This window comes from Choloepus didactylus, chromosome 5 (genome assembly GCF_015220235.1).
Source record: "Choloepus didactylus isolate mChoDid1 chromosome 5, mChoDid1.pri, whole genome shotgun sequence".
In the NCBI taxonomy this organism is placed as follows: Eukaryota; Metazoa; Chordata; class Mammalia; order Pilosa; family Megalonychidae; genus Choloepus; species Choloepus didactylus.
Window position 1 is genome coordinate 131,663,104 of NC_051311.1, and position 17,164 is coordinate 131,680,267.

General features: G+C 37.4%; 1 protein-coding gene across 5 annotated transcripts in view; it reads right to left on the bottom strand.

Moving 5' to 3' along the window:
• RAPGEF5 (Rap guanine nucleotide exchange factor 5) overlaps positions 1-17,164 on the bottom strand; it is a 271,773-nt gene that overhangs the window by 34,278 nt on the left and 220,331 nt on the right. For all 5 annotated transcript variants that reach the window (XM_037836879.1, XM_037836878.1, XM_037836876.1 and 2 more), the window contains exons 13-17: positions 9,573-9,717; positions 8,289-8,386; positions 5,366-5,396; positions 3,191-3,269; positions 740-889 (exon numbers count right to left, since the gene is read on the bottom strand). In XM_037836879.1, coding sequence (XP_037692807.1) covers positions 740-889; positions 3,191-3,269; positions 5,366-5,396; positions 8,289-8,386; positions 9,573-9,717 — 503 coding nt within the window. The remainder of the gene's footprint in view (positions 1-739; positions 890-3,190; positions 3,270-5,365; positions 5,397-8,288; positions 8,387-9,572; positions 9,718-17,164) is intronic.

A 17,164-nucleotide genomic window follows, 5' to 3' on the forward strand; every position in this document is an offset into this window, starting at 1 on the left:
CGCTCTTTCAACTACTGGTGCTAAGTCACTTTCTTTGTGTTTTTCTCAGGGCTAATGGGATATTAAATAAAGATTGTAAGCAAAAAGGAGGCTGGCAACAATGAAATCTAACAGCCTCTAATGAAAACAGAAGGGGTCTGTAGAGGTCATATACATCAATAATGTCAGCTTGTAATCTGTGTGATCTTATTCAAAACAGACAACAAACCATTCTCTGAGGATAAATAAGGCCCAATAGAAGGAAAAGCAAAACCAGGCCTCCCTCCCACGTCCACCTGAAAGAACACCATCCCTGAGCTTTGGCTTATGGTACCAGCTTTTATTTCTTTCCATGGGAAGTCTTTAACTATTAAGTTGTCAACCAGCAATAGGACTAAAGTTCAAAGCTGTGTTCCTTTTTTCTCCTGAAGTAATCGCTTCCATTAGTAATTTCCCAAGTTAATTTAAATATGAAAATAGAAGGTTTCTCTATAGTACAAAACATGAAAAGCTTTACAACGTATTAAAAAACACTGGCGTGCCTCTCCATTCAATTATTGGGGAGGAAATTCAGTATCCAACAGTACCCAGCTGTTGTCATGGAAACACCTCTGGTAGGCAGCTTCTCATTGTTACTGTGGTCATCCAGCTGCAAACCCAGAAGGGATGAGATACACATTTACTCTATAAAAATGCCAACCCTCTCCTTTCAGAGGAGATCCAGTGAAAGATGAATATTCAACAACAGAAAAGAAGTTACCCCCAGAGAACGTGACAGCCACCAGAGCCAGATCTTCTTCTGCATGCTGGATCTTTTCTGCCACAATTTTCAGGATCTCCTGGGCTGTAGTGGAAACTTTTGCCTTCACACTGACATAGGAGTGCTCAGTTATATACACGTGGCACAAAACTGCACAAGTCAAAAGAATCATTAGAATACAAAGAAATGTGGACATGAGACACAGACTTTTCCAAATCAAGGCACCCACCTGTTATTCTTTTAAATATAAAACATATAAGGCTAGATTTTCATATTATATATGCATATCAGCACCTAAGGGAATATGCATATAAATGTGTGTGTGTGCACACACATGAGACATGGATGTTAAGAAGCTGGTGAACAAGCATGAGCTGTCCTTAGGCTTCCCTTCTTGCAGTGAGAGAGATGCATCATGCAAGTCTGCTCTCATGGTGGTGACCCTCTGACCTGGGATCTGGGGTACGTGCTTTGTGCTTTTGACTACCTCCTTTGAGGTTTTCTGGGATCCCTCAACAGAGCATATTAATATGTGTAACTCATAAATTTTTATTTTACACTCCATTTCTGAACAATCACAGTGGCTCAATCAAGAACACTGCCTTTTTCTATTGGAATTTTCATAAGCTTATCTAAAAAAATCTACCATCTGCCTCGGTTTTTGTGCATAGCCTTCTCAATTATTTAATAACGACTCTCCTGATTAAGGTGGTGGGGAGTTTAGTTTCCAAATGGAGGTCACATTTCCAGCCTTTTAAATTTCTTTATCATCTGCAGTGATGATAATTATTAATAGGACATTATCACTGTCAGAGTGAATCTGTCCTGGAAAAAATTTTTTTTATGATTTGAATGGCAGAAACTGTTTTAATAGCAATGGAGATGATTGACATATTATTTGCTTCTTATTTCAGCTACTGTGAATTTATAAAAACACTGGCTTCTTTACAATAGAAAGAAGGCAATAAAATACTTAGAAATTCTTGTCTTTTATGTGGCAAAAAAAAAAAAAAGAAAAGAATAGGGGTGCAGCTCCTAGAGAAATTTCATATGCAATTTAAATGGCATTCACAAAAACAAATCCAGGAATATTTTCATAGAAATACAAATAAAGCAAAAGCCAAACTATGAGTTCACATGTACAGAACCTCAAAGTAAACACGGCATCATGAAACACCAGCAGCATTGTGTTTGGTTTGGTTGGGTGTGTCTCTAAAACAATAGCATCCAACAAATAGTTGTTTTATATTTTGTCAACAGACTTGTAAGTGACAAAAAGGCTTTCTTCCTTCCATAGAAAATGGAATTTGTGAGCCAGGCAGATACGATCTACAAACTGGTAAATGTGAGATAAGTTTACAGTTCGCTTAATAAACCAATGAACAAAAAGAGGCCAGGGATCTTAAAACTCTCAGCCTCTTTGATGCTCAGCTTGGAAAACTATATAATTAAATTGTAAGACAAATGGGCAAGGAAGGTCAGCTGCTAATGACTGGGAGGTAAGATAATTTTGTTTGCTCTTTCTCTTGGTGCAGATGACAGGTAATGTGATATAACAGAGACTCATCTATCAGCAGCATTGCACACAAACACTCTACAGCAGGAGAAGCAACCTTGGAACATCTTGTTTTTTAAATGTTCAAGAAATTGAGCCAACTAGTCGACGTTCACATTTAGACTTTCAGCACCCAGAGAAAGACGGGTTAAATGAAAGTCTCAAAATCACAGTAGGATGGTATTTTAATTTGCTGTGTTTTCCAGTTTTCCACTTGACTCAACCTTTATCCAAACAGGAAGAAACCACCGCTACCATTTCCTGTTCCGTTATAAACTGTTAACGTAGAAAAGCACGTCAGCCTCTTCAGGGTGCTAAAACGGTACTTCCCCTTCTATTGAGTGAGCAGCTCTCTGCAGAAGAGGTCATGAGCCCTTACAGCACTAACAAGCATTGATTGCGGACGTACTGGACGCCGGGCATGGCCCGGCACAGCCTCGCCGGGGAGGCAATTTTACTGCACGTCCTTCCTTTCATTATTCCTTCCAGGATTTTCTTCTCTAAATCTCAGGGATTGACTCGGCCCAAACTTTGCCCATTTGCTTTAGTCAATAAGCAATGAGCCAGGGTAAAGGTGGCTCAGGAGGGAAAGGTTTGATTTCCAGTCCATTTGGCATCTCTGCCCAAGAATTCAGGGAGGCTCTTTGCCCACAGTCTCATTTCCTTACTTTCCAAATTAAAAAATTTCCTTGGTCCTTGGGACAGTATTATATGACCAAGAAAACTGTAACTCTAAACAAGAAAAGAAAACCACCATATTTGAGGCTAACTTGCTTACTGATGAGAGGTGACATCTGGAAATGGTGGTTCAAGGTGGGCTGATGAGTTCATGTTGGAGAGTGATGGTGCTTAACTGCTGCTTCACCCACCCCCACCCTCCCTTAAATTATACTCACTTTCCTCTGTTTCAGTCACAGTTCCTCTATGCTGGAGCCAGTTCTCCTTAAGACTGAATTGGTGGAAAAGGGCTTTATTCTGTGAGAAGAGGGGAAAGAGAACAATGAACGATGTATCCCTGCCCTTTGGAAAACCACAGCTGTTTACAACACGTTCCAAGACAGGCAGCCAATTTTTTTTTTTTTAATGTGAAATCTACCCATCAAATCTTAGAGAAATAAACTGGGAGTTGCCTCAATTAATGCATATGGAGATGAAGATTCTGAGCGACACAACAGGGTTTGGCCAAGACCAGTAGCAGGCAAAAGGTCCCTAGAACATGCCAGAGAATATCTTTATATTTTTCTACCTCTGGCCACCACAAACATCCACAGATCCTTCTAAGAAAAACATTGTTTCCCTACTCCAACATCAAGCTTCTAGTTTGTTATCACAATCTGATTTTCTGCATTCTACGTTTAGCAAAGATGCAATTCTGAGATTGTTTCACACTTCTCCTTTGGTACAATGACTTTCTTAAGGGGAATAGGTACATTATTCATTTTGATTAATCAACTGATAAATATACTTCTACAGAAACCTGTGGCTGACATCTCATTTTGTATTCCCCTCCTCACCAAACTGAACAGACAACAAATTCATGCTTGCTGTTTTCCCTTTCTGGTGTTGAAAAGTGCAAACCTTTTCCTTACAAGACTTCCTTAACTCTTGGAGTCAAGACTCTTGCCTAGAGAAGAGATGTTTATTTGGTGCAGGATCTACATTTTCTGTAGCATACTAAATAATTTAACTTGTATGATCAGTTTATTCAAGCACCACAATTACATGGAACTTAGAATAGGAAGTGAAATCTGGTAGGTTTGTACAGGTTAGTGTTAAACCCTGATACATCCCAAAGTAAGTTGGGCAGGGAATAGAAATATATCTGCAGGCCCCCCTGAGGAACTGGGGAAAAATTCAGGAATATTAAATTTCCCCACCTGGGGAATTACTGATATTCTCACAAGCAATGGGGACTACCAATTCAGAAAGCTGAGCCCTCCATCTTGGGGTTTGCCCTTATGAAGCTTGTTACTGCAAAGGAGAGGCTAAGCCTACTTATAATTGTGCCCAAGAGTAACTCCCAGAGAACCTCTTTTGTTGCTCAAATGTGGCCTCTTTCTCTCTCAAGCCCACTCAGCAGGTGAACTCACTGCCCTCCCCCATACATGGGACATGACTCCCAGGGGTGTAAATCTCTCTGGCAATGTGGGATATGGCTCCCAGGGATGAGCCTGGACCCAGCATTGCGGGATTGAAAAAGTTTTCTTGACCAAAAGGCGGAAGAGAAATGAAACAAAATAAAGTTTCAGTGGCTGAGAGATTTCAAATGGAGTTGAGAGGTCATTGTGGAGGTTATCCTTATGCGCTATATAGATATCCCTTTGTAGTTTTTAGTGTATTGGAATAGCTAGAAGGAAATACCTGATACTATTGAACTGCAACTTGGTAGCCTTGAGTCTTGAAGATGATTGCATAACTATGTATATTACATGTTGTGACTGTGTGACTGTGAAAACCTTGTGGCTCACATTCCCTTCATCCAGTGTGTATGAATAGATGAATAGAAAATGGGGACAAAAATTAATTGAAAAATAGAGTGGGATGGGGGATGGAATGTTTTGGGTATTCTTTTTTACTTTTAATTTTATCCTTAATTTTATTTTATTTTATTTTTTGGGTAATGAAAACTGACTGCGGTGATGAAGCACAACTACACATGTACTGTGAACAACTGATTGTACACTGTGGATGACTGTATGGTATGTGAATATATCTCAATAAAACTGAATTTAAAAAAAAGATTCCTGCCTAGATTTTTTTTTTTGTTTTTGTTATGAACATTTTAAAATTCAAATTTATATCACCCTGGGGATATTAGGGAAGCTCCGAGACTCCAAAATGCATCGCAAAATATGCAGAATGTCACGGTCAAGGGCCCATGGTGGAGATCAGATCTGCACTGGGACAGGGAAACTTAAGAGAAGCAGGAGGCACAGGAAACTGCAACCCCAGGCTTCCTGCCTTGTCCAGTTATGCTCGAGGCAACAGTAATTTTGATTATGAAGAAATACCAAATGAGGCAGGGCATGTTGCCAAACTGTACTACCCCGTTCCAGATATAGAAACTTTACCTTCCTCTGCGGCGAATATTCATCTACAGTGCTGAAAGGAAAAGTATAAGAAGTCAATCTTTTTTCCCAAACCCAGAATAAGGCAGCTTTTGTCACACAAGAGCCTGATTTTCATTCAGTGGACAGAGGCTTCTGCTCTTCAAATCAGATAAAACACATTATTCACTATTTTACTATGTACAACACTCTTGACATTGGGCTCTGAATTTCAAACAAGTCAGGAAGAAAAGAGCTATCTATTCAACAGGTATCTTTCACTTTCCACTCACAGAAAGTGAAGTCAAGCATTGAAAGAACAGGATTTATTCAGTCCACAGAGAGTTTTCTCATTTATTGATAGGTTTTAGGTGAAATTATTGTTATTTAGAAAGCTAAATAATTCAGCCAAGGTGTATCTTTTCCAGGATGTTTTTTGTGTGGCCGAACTGGGGACCACCTGGCAGGTCCCATTTCCGAGCATGCATCAGATTCCCCCACCAACTGCCTCGGGAAGGTCACCTCCGCTCGGGAAGGAACCAGCACATCATTCAGTAAACCATCAAGTTAAAGGTGTTGGCATGGTTCTCAGAAACACTGTCTGCTCAACTAGTGCACTGGGACTAGAGACAAAGGTGATGAGCTCAACAACTGGGGCTCAAATTTTATTCAGAATCTAAAGCTATTTCACAATCTTATACCAAAGAGACAAGAATCACATCTTAATATCATTTCCTTTTTTCAATCTATTATATTCCCTTTTATTCACTTTTTATGGAATGAACTAAGTGCATTAATACATTCCATTAATGTATGTAACAAATTTAAATGTATGAAGCCATGAATTAAAGTTTCCCACACGTAACACACTTACTTATAGCAACAGAGAAACTTCTATGCAGGGGATTATTTTGATGTAAAACTTGTCTTTTTTTCTTTTTGGGTTCATTTATTTGTTCATATTTTCATATTAGTCTTGGGCCATGGAATCTTATTATAGTGTAGACTGTGATAAAAGATGACCGGCAGTTTGGCGGTTCCTCAGAAAGCTAAGCATAGAACTACCACATGTATGACACAGCAATCCTACTACTTGGTATATACCTCAAAAAATTGAAAGCAGGGACTCGAAAAGATATTTGCACACCAATGTTCTAGCAGCATTAATCACAATTGCTGAAAGATTTTAGCAACACAGGTGTCCATCGACCAAAGAATGGATAAATAAAATGTGGTATATCCATGCAATGGAATATTGTTTAGCGGCAAAAGGGAATGAAGTTCTGATACGTGCAACATGGATGAACCTTGGGGACATCCTGTTGAATGAAATAAGCCAGACACAAAAGGACAAATATTGTCTGATTTCTCTGATTTGAAAGAACTAGAATAAGCAAATTCATAGAGCCAGAATCTAGAATATAGGGTACCAGGGGACAGGGTGAGGATAGGGAATGGGAAGTTAAGGCTTAAAATGTACAGAGTTCCTACTTGGAATGATGGAGGGATTTTGTTAATGGATGGTGATGATGGTAGCACAATATTGTGAATGTAATTAACAGCATTGAAGTGTATATCTGAATGTGATTAAAAGAGGAATTGTTGGATTGTATAATGGTAGCAGAATAAAAAGGAACAACAACAACAACAACAAATCTGTGGAACTACACTACACAAACAGCAAACCCTACGTTAAACCATGGACTATAGTTAATAGTACAATTATTTTTAAAAATTGCCATCATCAATTGTAGCAAATGTTTCATACCAAGGCAAGGTGTTGATAATAGGGTGGTATATGGGAATTCTGTATTTTATGCATGATTGTTCTGTAAACCCACAACTTCTCTAATAAAGAAAAGGAAACTTTAAAAAAAATGACAACCACCAAAAACCACAAAATTCATTTCTAATGCACTGTCCTAATTTGCACCTCATTTCTGAATTGCTAAATGTGCAATTTTGGTGATTGGAGGCTAAAACTTAGAAGTTATTTTCTTGCTCCCTAAAATTAATTTCTAAGTCATTTAGTTTGCAATAGGGTCTCCCTTTACTAAAATTACATCAGGCTTTAAGCCATCAAATCATACCAGCAATCTAAAAGGCATGAATTAATGTTTCCCACGAGAAGGACATTTGTGATGGCTGAAATCTTAGAAATTTTTCAGAACTTGATAAATGTGCTTGATATATGTGGTATGAACCACACTGTAAATCAGAGAACGAATTTTCCCTTCAGATTAACTTTGTAGTTACATCTGAAAACTGAATAATGACTTGATGTTTTCATTTACCAAAATTAATGAGAGCTAGTGGTAAAATCACAGTAAAGTCAGGTATTGTCAATCTGAATTAATGATAGTTACCTAGGGAACTGGACATGCCAAACCTGGATATGCCAAAAGTCATTGAATAAATGGCTTTCTTTAATCTTTCTAAGTTGATAAGGGAACCCTCAGGGAACCCATAAAAATGAGCTTTTAAAATGCTCCATGACTCGCTGGGGCCTATTTATAGAACTTTTAAAAAAGATACATGAATATGCTTTCTCAAATGCTTCATAAGGAGAGTTTACATAAGGAGAGGTTATCTATTCCACAGATAGCTGTGAACTCCCCCAAAACACAAATTAAATGTTTAGACTTTAAAAATTAATATTAATTTATTATAAAATTGTTTTTATGCCCTCAGGTTGTTATGGCCCAGTTGATGTCCACCATTTCAAACAGGGTAAGAAACAGTCAGTGAGCTAGATTTAGTGTTCATTCATTTTGAGATATTAAAAAAAACACACAGTTTACTATTACAAAAGCTAAAGCACCAAGATGAACCTTGCAATCAAAGTGTTCATAACCATCTTTATGTCTTTATGTCTAACTCCCAAACTGTATCACATTTGCTGCTGCTTTCTTTCTTTAATCATAATAAAGTACAATTAAATACTTACTGACGACGGTGCATTCCGAGTATCTTTTGAAATTCTTTCAACTCTTTTTCAAGAATTGGATATTCATATACATCATCCAATACGTTCCTGTATATGGTCTGGTGGTGGTGGGGAAACACAAGTGACAGGTGAAATGGTTTTAATGCCCTTTTTATAAGGCGTGAGACTCATGCCACAGCTGAAATGGCTACCTTGCCCAGGGAAATAAGGTGGAATCCAGGACAATGTAGGGGGTTAAACCCACGAGCTCCTGAAGGGGATTACACTCCTGGCCCCTCAACCAAATGCCAAGGTTCTCTGTCAGCTTTTAGGTAAGGAGTCCTGGAAACTGGCTGGCTACTTGTCTATTCTATACACTTTCAATAATACCCACATAATCATTGGGGAAGAAAGAAATCAACTTAGTTAAAATGTTCAGTTATTTTGAAAATAACAAGGAATTTAGTCAAAGAGGTGGTTAGACTGTTTTTAACTGGATGTCTAAATGACAACTGAAAGCTGAATTCAAAGTGTTTCCTTCATGAAAGGCAGAATCAGTTTCACACTTGCCTATTCTGAAATAGAGCTCTTCTTTGCTAGAATTCCCTTCTATCTCTTCTCCTTATTAACCTGCATACCTAATATGTCTTCAGTGGTCAGAGGAATGTAACAGTCTATTGACCAATTCCAGAGAATTGTCTGCATTGCAAAGTAATTGCAGTCTATTAATGATTAGAAATATAAACTGGTTTAAATAAATCCAAAATATAAATCTTGGTCAGTATCTATTTTACAAAGTATTGCTTAAAATTCTCAGAATACATCATGTCTTGAAAAAGTTTTATATGGTATACATTATCAATATAGTTTTTAAGTGATAAAAAATGGTCTAGCCAAATATTCCATATATGGGACTGATTAGTTCAAACTTATAATAAATCTCAATATATTCAATAGTGTCAAGTTTTGAAGTATGTTTTGGTTTATCTTCCTTAATTATTTCACTTGCAATAAAAATTCCCTTGACATATAAAGCAAATAATATGTTAAATTACTGAATGTAAAACTTGCCCTCTACATTTTTTTTTCATAATGAATTATTTAATTTTTAAAAAATTAAGTTTCTATCTATTTAGAGAATATTAGGCCTTGGAGATCAAAATGAATTTACACTTCTTTTCAAACCCAACTTGAATATTGCAAAAAAGTTGGACAACTGTTACCTACAAATGAAATTTTAAAAATACATAATAGAAATAAAAGCAGTCATGTAACATCAAAGAATATCTGCAAGTGGTATGTTACCTTTAGAAACATTTTTGAATGTTCATCTTCATGTAGCCAGTCTTTGTATAGAGCAATCCACTGGGAAACCAGATGTAAAACTTTACGTTTCCTACATGGAACATCTGAGTTTTCTTCTTTGCCTTGATACTTCTTAGCAGAATAGGTGCAAATGGTTAAGAAAGAATATAGCATTGTTGAAAATTAACATACGGAGCTATACATTTATTCTTATTTTTACAAAATATACTCAGGCATATTTTCCAAAGAATCTACAAGTATATAATAAGCATGCAGGAAGGAAAGAAAATGGGTAGGAAGCACAAAAGGCATGCACTGAAAAGAGCAAATGAAAGCCCAGGAAAATGATCTAAGTATGCTCTGTGGCAGGCCGTGAAGATAACAGTTAGACGCTGCACTGGCAGCTGGACACAGTGCCCCATGCAGCTCTGGGCTAAGGCCAGCTCAGAGAGATCCTGGGCAGCCCATTAACTTCAAGAGAAGATCTGGCCCCACCACATAGGTGAACACTACTTCAATGAAAGTTAGATCAGAACTAGGCCAGATACTCTTTGATCCTCAGGAACTCACATTCTGTAAACTGTAAAACCAGTTACCTCTAAAAAAGTACTAAATAAGCATAGATTAGTACAGCCTTTTTGGAGCACAATTTGTGATATGAATCAAATGGTCACCCCTGAGAATTTATTTTTAAAAAATGAATTGGATAAATGTGCAAAAACATAGACAAAAAGAACTGCTAATTTCCACTTCCATTGAAATAAAATATGAATAAAATAAAATAGGAAATAACCTAAATGCTTCAACAACTGAAAAGAGTTAATTAAATTATTACAGATCCACTTAATGGACTATTCTGCAGTCACAGAAATGATTATCCAGCAGTACATTTACTAACATGGAACATTCATGACATAATGTTGAATAGAAGAGCAAGAAGGAAAGGACATGCTTAGGATGATCCACTTCTGTTATCAAAGGTTATTTATAGGAATGCTTATTTATATGGAAAGTATATACTAAAAAGTTAACAGTGGCTTCTCAAGTTAATGCAATTTCAAAGTACAGGAATTATTTTTTATTATAATTTGCATTTCTTTATTTGTATACCATGTCTATGTGTTAACTATTCTGTTAAAATTACATAAGAAAAACAACCTCAAATGCAAAATGTTTAAATCCCTAGGAATGAGACAGAATTCCAAACTGATGTGGACATACTGAAAAGTTAACTAGGAATAGGAACTGCTACGACACCATGCACAGGAAAACAGGTATGCTTTGGGGTTGCTGGACAAGATAATAAATTTTGAATGCTGATATATAATTGGAAAATAGGAATAAATTTTACATCCAGCTTTGTAAATATGTTTAAACATAATTCAATCATTATCTCCCCATCTTGAAAAACACATTAAAGCCACCTGACCTCTTTGATTTTCATCCATGAAGTAAAATCAGGTAACCACACAAAGAATCTGTTGAAGTATCTATTGCTTCTATTTTTCTCTTGCAAAGCGAAGTATGAAGATCTATCTCACATTGTTTCCACTATATAAATGTCCTTTACTTCTTTACCTGTGAATATAATGGCTTCACTAATATAAAAAAAGTCTGAAAAATTAAGAAATAGTAGCAGCTCTTTTTTTGGTCAGCATACGTACGTGAAGATGTGATTTTTTTTAATTAAAGCTGCATCCATAATATGTTCTATATTATGGATCAGCAGAATAAAGCAATTTCAGAAACGAAAATTTTAACTACTCTTCTCCATTCATTAGTTATTATCATTTATTTGCCTACTATCTTATTCTGCTCTCTGCAAGATATATTTTTAAAAAATATTTACTGATGAAATTTGGATTTGTATTATTATGGTTTTCCACATCAGGCTCCATACATTCCTTTACACTTGCCAATGCTAGATTATAATGATTTATAAATTGAGTCGGAGAGGCGGGTAGTGGGAAGGCAGTGGTGAGAGTCAGAATTTCAGTGTAAACCACTGAACACCAGGCAGCCCAGGTCTGACCATGCACTTAAATAATGCTCCTTGGTAATGATACAAGCAGAACAGTACTAAAGCCTATCACAATAAAAACGCCCATGTAAGATAGCCAAACCCAGTATAAATGGCTCTAATCTACAAATAATGTTTTAAAACAATGGGAAGAAAAAAAAAATAATTTGGACCACTCCATAAAAGTTGAGAGTAGTGCAATATGAACGACATCTTCACTAAGACGTACATAAAAATATTTCAGATTAAATATGGATGCCATGTTTGTTTGTGGTTTGTATTATTTCATAAAAGAGAGAATATAAAAGTATACAGAAATAATCATGTGGGTTTTGACAGTCAAAAGGCTGCTAAGAAACTGAACTAAATTTTCATATAAAATGTCTGAGTCAAAGACTAAAAACATAATTATATCCAAGATTTAGAGATTTTTAGGGGCATCCCATAAGACATAAAATTATTCAATGATGATCAAAATAACATTATAAGCTTAGTTAAAAACAATGGTTTGAATTAATTTAATTTGCTATAGAACACACTTTATATGCTTTATTTAATGGATGGTAAGTCTTTTGGAAATATGTAAGCATTAAAATGCACATGAAACGAGCTTACAGATACTTTTCCAAAGCACTTTTAAAGAATGAGAAATTAAAAACTTTATAATAATTGCTGAATTCCTTCACAACACTTGACCTGGAAGCTGTGGAAGAAATCTGTACATATTGAAATTTTCCAAATTCAAAACTAACTAATAATGTTGTAAGATCAGTTTTATGAACTGGTTCTAAAAAGTTTGAAAATATCTGTAGCTTTATTTGGTTATAATATAGTAAAGCACTGAAAAAGCAATCACCATTTCTAGTTTACATATTTATTGATAGAGATTTTACTTCAGTTATGCCCCTTATGGAGTTCTAAAGTATTCTTTCATTCGGGAAAATGCCGTGAGGTGGAGATGTGTAAAACTACTTAACAGGTAAAGAATAACTAACAAGACCATTAATCATTAGGGCTCAATAATACTTTGGGATATTAAAAAAATCCATTTTCGGAGGCGGGGCAAGATGGCAGACTGGTGAGCTGTATGTTTTAGTTACTCCTCCAGGAAAGTAGGTAGAAAGCCAGGAACTACGTGGACTGGAAACCACAGAGCAATCTGACTTGGGCATACTTCATACAACACTCATGAAAATGTGGAACTGCTGAGATCAGCGAAATCTGTAAGTTTTTGCGGCCAGGGGACCCGCGCCCCTCCCTGCCAGGCTCAGTCCCGGGGGAGGAGGGGCTGTCAGCTCCGGGAAGGAGAAGGGAGAACTGCAGTGGCTGCCCTTATCGGAAATTCATTCTACTGATTCAAACTCCAACCATAGATAGACTGAGACCAGACACCAGAGAATCTGAGAGCAGCCAGCCCAGCAGAGAGGAGACAGGCATAGAAAAAAAACAACACGAAAAACTCCAAAATAAAAGCGGAGGATTTTTGGAGTTCTGGTGAACATAGAAAGGGGAAGGGCCCTGAGGCGCATATGCAAATCCCGAAGAAAAGCTGATCTCTCTGCCCTGTGGACCTTTCCTTAATGGCCCTGGTTGCTTTGTATATTAGCATTTCAATAACCCATTAGATCTCTGAGTAGGGCCCGTTTTTTTCTGTTTTTTTTGTTTTTAATCCTTTTTTCTTTTTCTAAAACAATTACTCTAAGAAGCCCAATACAGAAAGCTTCAAAGACTTGCTATTTGGGCAGGTCAAGCCAAGAGCAGAACTAGGAGAGCTCTGAGACAAAATGCAATAATCCAGTGGCTGAGAAAATTCACTAAACACCACAACTTCCCAAGAAAAGGGGGGTGTCCGCTCACAGCCATCATCCTGGTGGACAGGAAACACTCCTGCCCATCGCCAGCCCCATAGCCCAGAACTGCCCCAGACAACCCAGTGTGACGGAAGTGCTTCAAATAACAGGCACACACCACAAAACTGGGCGTGGACATTAGCCTTCCCTGCAACCTCAGCTGATTGTCCCAGAGTTGGGAAGGTAGAGCAGTGTGAATTAACAAAGCCCCATTCAGCCATCATTTCAGCAGACTGGGAGCCTCCCTACACAGCCCAGCAGCCCAGAACTGCCCTGGGGGGACGGCACTCACCTGTGACATAGCACAGTCATCCCTCAACAGAGGACCCGGGGTGCACGGCCTGGAAGAGGGGCCCACTTGCAAGTCTCAGGAGCCATACGCCAATACCAAGGACTTGTGGGTCACTGGCAGAGACAAACTGTGGCGGGACTGAACTGAAGGATTAGACTATTGCAGCAGCTTTAAAACTCTAGGATCACCAGGGAGATTTGATTGTTAGAGCCACCCCCCCCTCCCTGACTGCCCAGAAACACGCCCCATATACAGGGCAGGCAACACCAACTACACACGCAGGCTTGGTACACCAATTGGACCCCACAAGACTCACTCCCCCACTCACCAAAAAGGCTAAGCAGGGGAGAACTGGCTTGTGGAGAACAGGTGGCTCGTGGACGCCACCTGCTGGTTAGTTAGAGAAAGTGTACTCCACGAAGCTGTAGATCTGATAAATTAGAGATAAGGACTTCAATTGGTCTACAAATCCTAAAAGAACCCTATCAAGTTCAGCAAATGCCACAAGGCCAAAAACAACAGAAAATTATAAAGCATATGAAAAAACCAGACGATATGGATAACCCAAGCCCAAGCACCCAAATCAAAAGACCAGAAGAGACACAGCACCTAGAGCAGCTACTCAAAGAACTAAAGATGAACAATGAGACCATAGTACGGGAGATAAAGGAAATCAAGAAGACCCTAGAAGAGCATAAAGAAGACATTGCAAGACTAAATAAAAAAATGGATGATCTTATGAAAATTAAAGAAACTGTTGACCAAATTAAAAAGATTCTGGACACTCATAGTACAAGACTAGAGGAAGTTGAACAACGAATCAGTGACCTCGAAGATGACAGAATGGAAAATGAAAGCATAAAAGAAAGAATGGGGAAAAAAATTGAAAAAATCGAAATGGACCTCAGGGATATGATAGATAATATGAAACGTCCAAATATAAGACTCATTGGTGTCCCAGAAGGGGAAGAAAAGGGTAAAGGTCTAGGAAGAGTATTCAAAGAAATTGTTGGGGAAAACTTCCCAAATCTTCTAAACAACATAAATACACAAATCATAAATGCTCAGCGAACTCCAAATAGAATAAATCCAAATAAACCCTCTCCGAGACATATACTGATCACACTATCAAACACAGAAGAGAAGGAGCAAGTTCTGAAAGCAGCAAGAGAAAAGCAATTCACCACATACAAAGGAAACAGCATAAGACTAAGTAGTGACTACTCAGCAGCCACCATGGAGGCAAGAAGGCAGTGGCACGATATATTTAAAATTCTGAGTGAGAAAAATTTCCAGCCAAGAATACTTTATCCAGCAAAGCTCTCCTTCAAATTTGAGGGAGAGCTTAAATTTTTCACAGACAAACAAATGCTGAGAGAATTTGCTAACAAGAGACCTTCCCTACTGGAGATACTAAAGGGAGCCCTACAGACAGAGAAACAAAGAAAGGACAGAGAGACTTGGAGAAAGGTTCAGTACTAAAGAGATTCGGTGTGGGTACAATAAAGGATATTAATAGACAGAGGGGAAAAATATGACAAACATAAACCAAAGGATAAGATGGCTGATTCAAGAAATGCCTTCACGGTTATAACGTTGAATGTAAATGGATTAAACTCCCCAATTAAAAGATATAGATTCGCAGAATGGATCAAAAAAAAATGAACCATCAATATGTTGCATACAAGAGACTCATCTTAGACACAGGGACACAAAGAAACTGAAAGTGAAAGGATGGAAAAAATTATTTCATGCAAGCTACAGCCAAAAGAAAGCAGGTGTAGCAATATTAATCTCAGATAAAATAGACTTCAAATGCAGGGATGTTTTGAGAGACAAAGAAGGCCAGTACGTACTAATAAAAGGGGCAATTCAGCAAGAAGAAATAACAATCGTAAATGTCTATGCACCCAACTAAGGTGCCACAAAATACATGAGAGAAACAGTGCCAAAACTAAAGGAAGCAATCGATGTTTCCACAATAATTGTGGGAGACTTCAACACATCACTCTCTCCTATAGACAGATCAACCAGACAGAAGACCAATAAGGAAATTGAAAACCTAAACAATCTGATAAATGAATTAGATTTAACAGACATCTACAGGACATTACATCCCAAATCACCAGGATGCACATACTTTTCTAGTGCTCATGGAACTTTCTCCAGAATAGATCATATGCTGGGACATAAAACAAGCCTCAATAAATTTAAAAAGATTGAAATTATTCAAAGCACATTCTCTGACCACAATGGAATACAATTAGAAGTCAATAACCATCAGAGACTTAGAAAATTCACAAATACCTGGAGGTTAAACAACACACTCCTAAAGAATCAGTGGGTTAAAGAAGAAATAGCAAGAGAAATTACTAAATATATAGAGACGAATGAAAATGAGAACACAACATACCAAAACCTATGGGATGCAGCAAAAGCAGTGCTAAGGGGGAAATTTATAGCACTAAACGCATATATTAAAAAGGAAGAAAGAGCCAAAATCAAAGAACTAATGGATCAACTGAAGAAGCTAGAAAATGAACAGCAAACCAATCCTAAACCAAGTACAAGAAAAGAAATAACAAGGATTAAAGCAGAAATAAATGACATAGAGAACAAAAAAACAATAGAGAGGATAAATATCACCAAAAGTTGGTTCTTTGAGAAGATCAACAAGATTGACAAGCCCCTAGCTAGACTGACAAAATCAAAAAGAGAGAAGACCCATATAAACAAAATAATGAATGAAAAAGGTGACATAACTGCAGATCCTGAAGAAATTAAAAAAATTATAAGAGGATACTATGAACAACTGTATGGCAACAAACTGGATAATGTAGGAGAAATGGACAATTTCCTGGAAACATATGAACAACCTAGACTGACCAGAGAAGAAATAGAAGACCTCAACCAACCCATCACAAGCAAAGAGATCCAATCAGTCATCAAAAATCTTCCCACAAATAAATGCCCAGGGCCAGATGGCTTCACAGGGGAATTCTACCAAACTTTCCAGAAAGAACTGACACCAATCTTACTCAAACTCTTTCAAAACACTGAAGAAAATGGAACACTACCTAACTCATTTTATGAAGCTAACATCAATCTAATACCAAAACCAGGCAAAGATGTTACAAAAAAGGAAAACTACCGGCCAATCTCCCTAATGAATATAGATGCAAAAATCCTCAACAAAATACTTGCAAATCGAATCCAAAGACACATTAAAAAAATCATTCCAGGCATGCAAGGATGGTTCAACATAAGAAAATCAATCAATGTATTACAACACATTAACAAGTCAAAAAGGAAAAATCAATTGATCATCTCAATAGATGCTGAAAAAGCATTTGACAAAATCCAACATCCCTTTTTGATAAAAACACTTCAAAAGGAAGGAATTGAAGGAAACTTCCTCAATATGATAAAG